The sequence below is a fragment of the Capsicum annuum genome, chromosome 8 (assembly GCF_002878395.1).
Source record: "Capsicum annuum cultivar UCD-10X-F1 chromosome 8, UCD10Xv1.1, whole genome shotgun sequence".
Lineage (NCBI taxonomy): Eukaryota > Viridiplantae > Streptophyta > Magnoliopsida > Solanales > Solanaceae > Capsicum > Capsicum annuum.
Genome location: NC_061118.1, coordinates 155,365,683 through 155,379,096, shown reverse-complemented (window position 1 = coordinate 155,379,096; position 13,414 = coordinate 155,365,683). Strand labels below are relative to the sequence as shown.

The window sequence follows — 13,414 nt, the reverse complement described above, 5'->3', positions numbered from 1 at the left end:
TAATTCAACTGTAAAATGCTCCAATGAAAAGTCCGTAAAAGGACGGAGTCTATGACACGCCTGAAGCGTGATAGACCAATTGGTTTCAAACCGACCTAACACTTCATAAAACCTTGACAAAGGTTCAGGTACCTGAATAGTAATGAATATGAAGAGATCTTCATTAAGTTATGTCTTATTGGAACCAATATCAAATAATCATCGATGATATCTTTGATATAATATAATGCTCAACATTATAAATAGTATTGAGGATCTTGGATACAAATTTGTCAAAGAGTATGGACAGATAAATTATTGGCCAAATAAAAGTATGTAATTCAAGTAATTTGTTTCACTTAAAAAATAAATATCTGGACTCATAATCCAAAGACCAGAGGTATAATGCAGTGAGGTACAAATGATTTATTATGCGAGAAGTAAAATTCGTAAGATATAAAATATGACTTGTGCCTTGGGGCATAAAGATTTCACAAAGTTCCTGGCATTATTGTAGGAGAATTGTTCTCCTGTGGCTGTGGTGGATGAAATAAAGTTGATTTCAGTCTGAAAATATTAAAAAACTTGAATACATAAAATAAAGTATTATTATGTCTACCTAGAGGGCAAAAGTTATATGAAAATCCTTGAAGGATTTAAAAGGTTATAAAGCGTTTCTATTGAATACCCCATGATTATAAAGATCGCTTCACTTGAAAACAGATCAATTTTGATCTCATGAAAATGATTGGTAAGTACTATGTTTTAGTGCAGTTGGTGTACATATGAATTGCGGAGCATCATTTATAAGAATAAAGTATGTTTTAAACGATGCGAGTATAATACGTGCGCTGCACTCTTTTTTCCTTAGCTGGGGTTTTATTCCATAGGATTTTCCTGGCAAGGTTTTTAATGAGGTAGCTAACAATGCGTACTACTTGATGTATACTAGGAGTGCTTGACAAATGAAATATTTGTCCATTGATGAACATACGTTGAAAAGACATAAAAGAATGCATCTTGAAACATCGAAATGGGATCAAACACATAATCTTATTTTATTCTAGTCACGGATGAAATGCTGAATATTGTCACTTGACAAAATTTACATGAAAACTTGTTAAGGATACAAAATGTTTGAAGCATATAAAAGTTTCTGGGAAACTTATCTATAATCCTTATATTGCATAAATCTATAACTTGAAAATTATTCGAACTCTTTGAGAGTTTTCAAAAGCAATAGATTATTTGCTGACATAAGAAATATGCCAAATTTAATTGGTTATGAAATACCATATCTTAGTGCAATTGATGTACTAGTGTATCCTGCAAATACTACAAGGCCTGACATAGCCCTTTTCGATTAATTTGTTAGCAAGGTATAATTCTGCTCCTACTAGAATACATCGAAATGGGATCAAACACATAATCTTATTTTATTCTAAAGATTGCAATCCCGATCTTGTTGATTATATTGATGCTGGGTATTTATTTAACCCACATAAATTTCGATCTCAAACATGCAATATATTGACATATGGGGATACTGTCATATCTTGGAGATATACAAAGCAGACTATCAAGCACTTCATCAAATCATGCTGAGTTAATAGTTATTCATGAAGCAAGCCGAGAATGTGTATGGTTGAGGTTCATGATACATCTCATTCGAAAAAAATATTGTTTGAACTATGACAATGTACCCACAATTTTATACAAAGATAATACAGCATGCATAACACATCTTAAAGGAGGATTCATTAAAAAGAGATAGAATGAAGCACACTCATCAAAAAATTTCTATACACATGATCTACAAAAGAATGATGATATTAACGTGCAATAAATTTATTCGAATGGCAATATGATTGATTTATTCACCAAGTCTCTTTCAGCTGCAAATTTTAAGAAGATGATGCACAAGATCGGGATGCAAAAATTCAAGTCATTAAACTGAAGTTCTCATCAGGGGGAGTAAAATACATTTTGTACTTTTTTTCCTTAACCAAGGTTTTGTCCTAATCGGATTTTTCTAGTAAGATTTTTAATGAGGCAACACCAAAGGCGTATTACAAGATGTGTGTATTCTTTTTCCTTTATTAGGCTTTTTCTCATTGAATTTTTCTAGTAAGATTTCAACGAGACACATTATTTATAAATGGACATTCAAGGGGAAGTGTTATATAATATGGATGTCATGTGACATGTATATGTGTGAAATGCCATTTATTAGAGATAATAGTTAGTAGTCAAGTTGGATTTGAAGACCATAAATTACTTATTTAAATTGGATTTGAATACTTAATTAGTTGGCCAAATTGTCAACTTGTCTATTTGTCAACTTGCTAATTTGAAATCAAGTTTGGTAACCTTAGAACTAAATTTGATGGTTTATAAACAATCACCCTTGTATATTTTATTATGATCATCAAAGTAATAACAAATGTATGTTTTTATTTGAAAAATAAGTAATTAATGTGAATTTCTACGGGTATGCTTTCTCTCTTGGTGCAAGTTAGCTAAACCTGCACCCACCATGGGTAAGAGAGGTCGTTTACCCTCTCATAAAGCTCTAATGGTAAAGAAAGCACAGATTATGCAAGGCGCATCTCAGCGAGGGAAGTTGCAAGCACTCAAAAAAAGCAAAAGAAGAAGAAATGATACCACAATTGGTGGATTCAAGCATCAAATCAGTAGGTTCAAAAGGGACGGGAGAATTGAGGACAAAGCAAGTCCTAGCCTCCCCTAATCTAGGAATGAGCAGTTCATCGTCCATGGAGCTGCGAAGGAACAACTCGAAGGAAATCAATAAAACAGTATTGGAGCAATTCAATGGAACAGTGCATGCTAATAAAGTAACTGATAAAATGCAGCAGAGAGAGGCAACATCTATTTGGAGTGAAGTAGTGACGAGATCAACTAGTATGCTACTGGAGGCATCATCAAGTGCCAGTAAATGTTCCTGGGAAGATGAAGTAGAAGAGGAGAGTAAGTTGATGAATAGGAAGAAGTCAATTTGGGATAATTTCAATATCTCAAAATTGGCTAATGCAGGTTACAAATTGGAGTATGTGCTCCATCACAGGTTGGAGATAGGCAGATAGTAGAAATTGGAATGGAGGACATCAAATATAAGGTGGAATACTAGAGTAGAGCAGTGATTCGTTATGTTTTGGGGGCACACCCACCATTCCAGGTAATTCAACGTTATATTCAAAGGCTTTGGGGGTAAATATGATATAGATCGAGTAGCTATGTTGAAGAATGGAGTTATTGTAGTACGAGTTGAAACTGTGATAGGGAAACAAGAGGTATTACAAGGAGGTATCTACCACTTTGACAACAAGCCATTAATTGTCAAGGAGTGGTCTCCAAAATTAGAATTTACCAAGGAGGAGTTGGAAACTATCCCAATCTGGATCAAATTTCCGGAGCTAGATTTTAAATATTGGAGTAAATCAGTACTAAGTAAACTTGGAAGTATGATTGGGAAGCCTCTTATGGTGGATCACAATACTGAGGAAAGGAATGGATTAAAGTTTGCTCGACTGCTTGTGGAAGTAGAATTGGGAGCTCATCTACCTGATGAAGTGCAATTTAAAAATAAAAAAGGAAAGGTCGTGGTGCAAGCTGTACAATATGACTGGAAACCATTATTGTGCAACTTTCGTAAGAGGTATGGCTATGAAGAGAATGAATGCAGAATTAAGAAAAAAGTTCCCAAACCAATTAATGTTGCAGGTGTAGTTACGAAAGGACCTGCTCAGCAGGATCCTCCACATGAGGTGAAAAATGATAATCAGGATAGGGTGTTGACAAATCAAATGACTAAGAAGAACCTTCAGCAGGGTAGGGAGGTGGCAAGTGCAAGCATAGATAGCTGGCAGACTCCGAGAAAGCTAAGTAAAACTCCATACAGTGTAGCCGTTGGACAGGTTTGTCAGGCAACGAGTGTTAATTCATTTCAGGTGCTACAACATAGTGCAGAATTACATGTAACTACATGAGATGCAAGGACCGAGGGTGGCTCTATAAATCCTAGTCCTGGGAATGGTAAACATAATTAGTTGTAATGTGAGGGGGCTAAATGCTCCAAATAAACAAAAAGAGGTTAAGATCCTTTGCAATGAAGAAAATGTGAGTCTTATAGGCTTACTTGAAACAAAAAAAAAGATTGATACTATGACTGATAATATGTTTGCTGGTTGGAGCTACGTAACTAACTTGGAAGAGCACTATAATGGTAGGATATGGATCACATGGAGGCCTGATTACTACAAGGTCTCAACCATTTTCCAAACTGCTCAACAAATCATTTGTGAGGTGATGTTCATTCCCTTGCAAATACTTTTTGATATTCCATTCGTATATGCCTTCAATACTAAGGAGGAAAGGCATGAGTTATGGGAAAGTCTAGTGAGACATAGTAGAATTTGCACAAAACCATGGATGCTACTTGGCGATTTTAACTCCATTTTAAAAGCAGAGGATAGAATTGGTGAAGCTCCTGTGGTATGGTCTGAAATAGTTGATTTTAAAAGTTGTGTGCATGATTGTGGGCTGCTGGAATTTCCAACACCAGGTAATAAATATACATGGAGTGACAAACATTCTCACCAAAGAATATTTTCCAGAATTGACTGGATATTCATTAATGGAGTCTGGTTGAATACAATGCTACCTTGTCAAGCAATGTTCCTAAATGAGGGAATAAGTGATCACTGTCCTGCTAAGGTGATGTTAATGGATAATCCTAAGTTCAAGAGTCCATTCCAGTTCTGTAATGTATGGACCAAACATCCTTACTTCATTTGGTTGGTGAATGAGGGATGGGAGGTGGATAATGAAGGATGCATGGTGTTTAAAGTAGTGAAGAGGTTGATATTGTTAAAGAGGGGCTTGAGGAAGCTACATGTTCTGGCTTTCCAAAATATAGTCACTGAAGCACAAAAGGACAAGAATAATTTGAAACTTATACAGAATAAACTACATCTTAGCCCAGATGATGCTCATTTGCTGGAAAGAGAGAGACAAACATATAAAAAATTTAGGAATTCTTCATATATAGCTGAGGTGTTCTTACAACAAAGAAGCGAGGCAACTTGGATAAGAATGGGTGATGATAATTCAAGATATTTATTCTCTGTTATCAAACATCAAAAACTGAAACAAACCATTACACAACTAAAAAATCAGGTAGGTGATTGGCAGACAAATCCTGACACTATTGCAAGCTTATTTGTTGATTATTACAAAGAATTATTGGGTCAGAGATCAAAGAATAGAACATCTGCATTACTTGCAGTTATAAACCAAGGTGTAGTCCTTGATAATAAGCACCAAAGGCAGATGTTATTGCAGGTTGAGTCAGATGAGGTAAAGGAAGCTATTTTCCAGATAAAAAGTGTCAAGAGTTCGGGACTGGATGGATATGGTAGTGAATTCTACAAAGCTGCTTGGACAATTTTTGGGAATGATGTAACCAAGGCAGTGCTGGAGTTCTTTCATAATGGTAAACTATTAACACAAATTAACTCTACTAGTATTGCACTTGTTCCTAAAGTAGATAGGCTGAAAACTGCTAGCCAATTCCGGCCTATATCTTGTTGCCATGTGATCTACAAGTGCATCTCAAAGATTATATATAAAAGGTTAAGAGATGCAGTAAACTATTTAGTAGCAGGGAACCAGTCAGTCTTTGTTAAGGAACGATCAATGATGCATAATGTGTTAATATGTCATGACTTACTATGACACTACAATAGGAAGAATGCTTTACCTAGGTGTCTTGTGAAGATAGACCTTAAGAAAGCCTATGACATGGTACACTGGGATTTCTTGGAAGAAGTACTTCAAGGTTTCCGATTTCTGTAATAGTTTACTAAATGGATTATGACATATGTGTCAACCACTAAGTTCTCAGTGAAAGTTAATGGTGCAAATCATGGCTACTTCTTAGGGGGAGGGGGCTTAGGCAAGGCGATCCAATGTCTCCCCTCTTATTTGTCCTAGAGATGGAATACCTATCGAGAACACTGCAAACTATAAGCATGTTACCTGATTTCAGATTCCATCCAATGTGTAAGGAGTTAAGACTAACTCACTTGATCTTTGCTAATGATTTGATGATATTCTGTAAGGGAAATATAGATTCTGTGAGTAGAATAATGGAGGCTTTACAACACTTTAGTGCAGCTACAGGTTTGGAAGCTAATATTGACAAATCAAGTGTGTTTCTGGCTGGAGTAAATGAGGAAATAAAGAATCAGATATTGGCAAGAACTAGATTTGTAGAAGGTGCATTTCCTATCAGATATCTTGGTCTCCCTCTTTCTCCTAAAAATGGAACAAGGTTGATTGCCATACACTCGTGGACAAGATTATACAGAGAATCAATGTGACTTACTCCAAAAATTTGTCTTATGCTGGGAGGTTACAGGTGATAAATACAGTATTATTTTCTATCCATAGTTTTTGGGGAGCTGTTTTTATCCTTCCTCAAAGTGTACTTAAAGAAGTAGATAAAAAGTGTAGAGATTATTTGTGGGGAAGCAAGGATGAAGGGAGGAAGATGGCTTTGGCATCATGGGAAAATGTATTTTATCCTAAGAGTCAGGGTGGACTGAATATAAAAGGCTGTAAATCATGGAATGTAGCATCAGTAGACCAACTGATTTGGCAAATTTCAATGCACAAGGAGACACTCTGGGTAAGGTGGATACACGGGTTGTACCTCAAGGATGATGCAAGTATCCTCCTGACAGCAGCTGGTATTGGAGAAAACTAAATTCTATAAAGACTTAAATGCAGAGTTGGTATGTGCAAGGTAGATAAAAATTAACAAAGGATGGAGCCTACTCAATAACAAAGAGTTATATGGAAATAATACTGCAAAGAGTTAAAATGAGAGTTGCAGAACTGATATGGACATCTGTTGCTTTACCAAAACATAGATTCATAGTATGGTTGGAAGTACAAGGTAGATTACTCACTCGGGAAAGGAATAAACGGCTAAACATACCGGCGGATAACGCTAATGCCGATTGTTGTCTTTGTGAGGCCAATGAGATAGAGACGAAGATTCATTTGTTTGTAGAATGTTCCTGGATATGGGAAGTGTGGCACAAAGTCAACCAATGGACTGGAGTGGCAGTGCAACATAAGGATGTACAACAAGTCTTGATCAATATACAAAGGAAGCACTGGAAGAAATTCATGAAAGAGGCGGTTGCAACTTTACATGGTGCCATAATCTATCATACATGGAGGGCCCGAAACTGGAAGAGATACAAAGGCAAAGCTGTAAATATAGATGAGGTAATTACAATGATTAAGAAGGAGCTCTTAGAGAGGATTAATTTGCACAGGAATTCAAAGAAAGCTCAGAGATGTAGGAATTGGATTCAACACTTAGTTAGCTAATGTAGATGTTATATTTGGTTGCTGTTGCTGCTTGTTGGAGGCCTACCCCTATGATAGGATGAGGTGCTCTGTATTTGTACTGAGACGGTTTTGTTATGGTAATATTTTACATTTGTTACAAAAAAAAAACAAATGTACTACTAAATTCTCCAAAGTTCTCTCATTTCTTTAAATTTGATATTGATAGTTTGTATTTATTTTATAACAAAATGGCCGAAGTTAAGGCTATAATTTGGAATTAACATTGAGTGGCTATTTTGTGTCAATTTTATTAATTGAGAAGTTAATTTTTGTCCATTCCCCATTTTCTAAAGGAACGATTGAAAAGTAAAAATTATCTTTTATGTATTTATTAAATTATTTATTATAAATTATAGTAATATTTTTAAATAAATATTTTATTAAATTTCAAATGTAAGTTGTAGTAATTTTTAAAAAAGTTAGTTTTTTTTTTTAAATATTCAAAAATATATTTATTAAGTACAATTATCTTCTTTTCTTTTAGCATTTAGCATTTCATCTCTCTTAAATTAACTATGTTGATGATTATGGTAAGAGTAAAATCTGACCAATAATATATTTTTAAAATTTTTCTTTTTCTTATTTTCTTCATAATCTGTTATACAATTCCACAATTTTCTCTCACAAAATACATGATTCTCTCTCTCCCTCTTTTCACTCTATTTTATTCTATATATATTTTTCACATATATTTCCTCAAAACAACCAAAATACTCTATAGATAATTACAAATTTTATATTTTTTACAATAATATTTTTTTACTTCTTTCATTATTGAAGAACTAAATGTACTGCTATTTTTTTTTATATATAAATCTTGATTCTTTTTTTTCAGTATTAAAGATGATAGTGTTTATTCAATCTTAATTCTCTATAAAAGTAGATGAGATGGAATCTAAATTCAAAGGGATAAGCACATAATTGATGTACAAACTGATATCACCTAAATTGAATGTGACAATCCATGAATACCAGTTTATATATCTATTTCATAAATATTTCATGCAAATGTAACATATAAGAAATCACTTTATAAATCGATTTATTCAATTTATAATCTAAATTATATCTTCTTAATTAAATATCACAATCCATAGAGTTTGTAAAAGATTTGCAATAAAAAAAAATCAAGTAAAACAATTTTTATAGCTATTCCATTCATATAAAAAATAAAATTAAGTATTCATATGTAACCTGCTATAAGAGAAATTGAAAAAATACTATCAAGATTTTTGACTTTTAATCCAGTACAACCTTCATCTACTAAAAACAATAATAAATATGCAGCATTCTTGTATATCATTTTGCATACCAATTTCATAGATCAAAAATTGAAAAATTATTTTGTATATGATATTGATATATAACATGGTTTAAACTTGATTAGAAAAAAGTTTGTTTTAAATAAAATATTGATATTAGTATTTTCTTAGAAGAAGAAGACAAAAAAAGAGCGAATCAATTTAAAAGAAAATTGTAATGAAAGATAAAAATGATATGATTGATAACAGAGATTGAAAAAAATAAACTGTATGATTGCTAATGAAGAAGGAGAAAATGGTATGATTAAAGAAGGAGAAAATCATTTCACAGAAAAAAAGGAGATGATTGATGTCCTAATAATAATGTCGTTTTTTTATGCGCATGAAATCACTTTTTTTATATATAAAATTTATATTTTATTGTCTTAAAATAAAAACATCTTTTTTTTTATACCAAATATTTATTATTAATTGCAATCTAAATTTTTTTGCTATATCTTACGTTAAACCAATTAAAAACTAGTACATAACTAAAAATTTGGCCCATTTCATAATAACTGTGAGCCCAAATTTACTAAAAATAACAAAATCTCATTAAGCTTAGCCCATATATCATGAAAAAAAGAAGTAAATTTTATATATATACCGACATGTTTACTATTAATTACTAAAAATCCCAACATCTTTCAAAATTTCCTAAAATCTCAACATTTGACCTCTGATGATACAAGTTAATTACATTAGTTACATACTACTGATATATGTATTAATTAACTAAATCAGCATGTTTTAAGGAATGTAACAGATAACTTTGCATTAAATTAGCATTTACTAATTAAGGTGAAAAACAAAATCAAATCCCACATTTAGTGGGATTCCGTTTATTACTCCACTTCGTTAAAATGTAAACGTTGTTTTAATATATTTTTGAAAGTGAAAAATATTCTTTCTTCTTTTTCAGATTAAACACACCAATTTTTTTTATTTGATTTGTTAATTTCGCTTGTTTGATATGATATTTCGGTGCTTTTACGTCATTCCGATGTTTGGATTAACGAAATCGAGTATGTTGGTTATAAGAGTGATGGAATTGTGGTCAGTGAACATGTTACGAAAAACTGATTTCTACAATTGCGGAAGAACTGAAAATCGACGAAACAAAAAAAAATTGAAGCTCGTTACATTGTTGAAGGAAATGATTGTCCGTTGTTCATTCGTAACGAAATGAGTGTGAAGATGTACTTTAAAATTAAAAAGACAGAGCGTGAATTTGGAACGTATCCTCTTATCATCACTACGTTAGATAAGTCTGATAGTGAAATGCTTTTTGATGGGAAAGTTGGTGCTGTAATGTGTTTGGAAAGTCCCTCTGAAATAGTTAAAGAAATAATTAGTTATAAATCTAATTCTACTTCTCCTATGCCTTTGTTGGATAGAAAAGGGAACAAGATCATTACTGATTACAAACATAGTGATGTTAAGGTTGGATAAATATACAAGGACAAGTGTACTCTCATTTTGGTTATGGCGCGATTTGCAATTGAGCATTCCTTTAATTACTATTCCAAAAGATCAGACAAGAAAAGGTATGTTATGTTTTTTTTTTTTTGTAGCAGGTCTTGGTAATTTTGTGTACGTTAACTGGGAAGGATTATTAATGACGAGATACATTTTGTTATGAAAATGATACATTTTTCTAATCTTGTATCTCATTTTATTAAGTTATAATTAATTATATTTCTTGTTGTGTGTTATAAAAAATGTTGTAGATACATATAAATATCCTAGATACATGTTGTAAATTTACAAGATACATGTTGAGCAAGTTTCAAGCCGAGATATATTTTGTTATGAAAAATAATACATTTTGCTCATTTTGTATCTCAGTTTATCAAGTTATGTTTAATTATGTTTCTCGATGTTTTTTATTTTCTCATATATATCAGAAATGTCCTAGAGACATATTAATGTCCTAGATACATGTTGTAAAATTTCTACATACATGTTATACAAGTAGTCAATGCGGTTAATGAATATAGAAATATGTTTTTTCATTTCTATATTCATTAAGAAGATAATTTGAACTTTTGTTTTCATTGATTCAGCTATGTCCTACAATGCCGTTCGGAGAATTGTGTTTGGATCTTTAAAGCATCATGTCGTCGGGATATAAAACTATTTAAAGTTAGATTTTTTCAAGATATTCACACATGCCCGTTGAAAGATCGTGTTTTTACTCAACTTCAAGCTATAGTTGGGTTTGTTAGTTGTTTTGCTGCACCAAAACTTGTCAACTATAAGAGAATACACACCCCGAATGATATAATAAAAGATATTAAAAATACTTTCGGTGTAGACATTAACTATCAGAAGGCTTGGAGGGCTAAAGAACGTGCGATTGACATGTTAAGGGGGAAACCTGCGGATGGTTATCGACAAATGGCTCGATATGTATACATATTAAATTTCGTATATCCAGGTTCACATATTAGAATGCATAAATCCGAGGATAATAAATTTATGCATTTGTTCGTTGCATTGCAACCTTTGAAGAGGGGATTCGAGTATTACAGGCCTGTAGTTGTGGTTGATGGTGCGCATTTGAGTGGAGCATATAAAGGTACATTTGTTTCCGCAAGCACTCTTGATGGAACAGGTAATTTATATTTATTTGTATGTATATTTATTTTTACGATGTAATTAAGATCATATTTTCTGTTAAATTATTTTTCTAGTTTGAGAAATCGTTTACTTGTATTTGATTAATTAATTTTTTATATTATCAAAATTGTAGGACGCATTCTGCCAATTGCGTATGGTGTTGTTGATAGTGAAAACGATAATTCGTGGACTTGTTTTTTTGAGAACTTTAGAATTGCTTTTGGAGAGCGCAATAGTATGTGTGTTGTTTCCGACCGTCATGAAAGCATAATAAAGGATGTGAGTGTTGTATATCCGAATGTGCCACACCTCACATGCATTTGGCACTTGTGGAAGAATGTTTGCACAAACTTCAGGAAGAGTAAAGATAGACTTAGCGATATTTACTATGCTATGGTCAAGGCTTACCACAAAGATGAGTTTGATTTTTTTTAGAATCAAGTTGGGAAGATTGATAAGAGGGTAAAGTCTTATCTTGAGGATGCTGGATTTGAAAAGTGGGCACGCGTGTATGCACCTGTTAATCGTCGTAGAATGATGACTTCAAATATAGCGGAGTGCATAAATGGTAAATTAAAGCTAGCACGTGAGTTGCCGAAAATAGAATTTTTGGAGCAGGCAAGGAAATTGTTTGGAAAGTGGAATTGCAAGAATAGAGAAAGTGCATCGTATGCAAACACAAGTGCATCATATGCAAACACGTCACTTGGAAGTAGATTTGAAGAAATTCTTCAACTAAATACTTCAAAATCTACAAGGCTTAAGGTTAGTTTTGATGTTTTGTTTTATTTTACATATTATAGAATGCTTGATTCATAATACAGGATACTAGTTGTTTTAAAAATGTTATTTTGAAAAATGTTACAGTAACTTAATCAATCTTTTTATTGAATTTAAACAAAATATTCTATAAAAGATTAATATGTATTTATGTGTAAACATATTATGACTAATCTTGTAGGTTAGTGCATCATCAACATATGTATATTCTATTTATGATGACGGGAGGAAGTACAGAGTATGTCTTGATAGGAGGACTTGCTCTTGTGGTAGATTCCAATTGGACGAGATAACATGTGAACACGCAATTGTAGTACTAAAAAGCCAGCATGTAGTTAATATGGAGACTTATTGTTGAGAGTTTTATTATCCCAAAACATTAAGGAAGACGTATGAAGAATCTATGTTTCCAATGCCCGATACAAAGTACTGGATTGTGCCACAAGAAGTTATGAATGAAGTTGTGTTACCACCAAAATACAAACGTCAACCCGGAAGGCCAAAGAAAAACAGGCACAAGAAATCAAGTGAAACTATGACATCGAGTAGTAATTGTTGCGGGAGATGTGGGTATGCAAGTCTCAACAGGCGTACTTGTAACTTCTTACCAAAGGAGGACTGACCATGCAGTTGACTGATTATTAATGTGGAATAATTTGTTATCTTTTAGTTGAATTTCTTTCCTTTTTAATGCGAAGTTTTAATTGATGACATTGTTTTTTTTTTAAGAATATTAAGAAAAATAGTTTCAGTAATAAATAGTTGTTTTTGATCCTTGTTAATTATTTACCCTTATTTTTTGAAGATTGAAATTGTCGTGAAACTTCATTTAGAAATTAAGATAATATTGAACTAATAATGTTATTGTAGTTGTTATACTGTAGTAAAGGATGGTAAAGATTTATACTTTTATATGATGTATTTTTCATAAATTTGTAGATACAAGTTTGCACAATTTGTAATAATTGAAAAATATAATTGTATCATGTAGGACTGTAAGTTTTGATATAATGTGTTAGTTTGGTTGAAGGCAAACATGTATTCTGAGTAATTAAAAATGGCTATAGAAACATTATAATGTAATGTGTTGTTATATACATTTATTATATAGTAAAATATGTATTTGTTTTACTAGATACATATAATTTAATAAGATGTTTCTCAGTCAATTTTATAGATACAAGATTAAATTTTCACTTCTATAGTATAATGTCATTAGTTTTTTGATATAGTACCATTAACTTGTGCTATAATTTGTTATGCATTTTAGAGACAACAGGTATTAATTG

At 32.3% G+C, this 13,414-nt stretch overlaps 1 protein-coding gene across 1 annotated transcript; it reads left to right on the top strand.

The window, feature by feature from the left end:
- Positions 1-9,908: 9,908 nt before the first annotated feature.
- Positions 9,909-12,483, top strand: LOC107879358. The gene is made up of 5 exons (XM_047395578.1): positions 9,909-10,166; positions 11,055-11,340; positions 11,479-11,624; positions 11,781-12,110; positions 12,307-12,483. Exons 1-5 carry the CDS (start codon positions 9,909-9,911, stop codon positions 12,481-12,483), a joined length of 1,197 nt encoding a protein of 398 aa, XP_047251534.1.
- Positions 12,484-13,414: the final 931 nt, after the last annotated feature.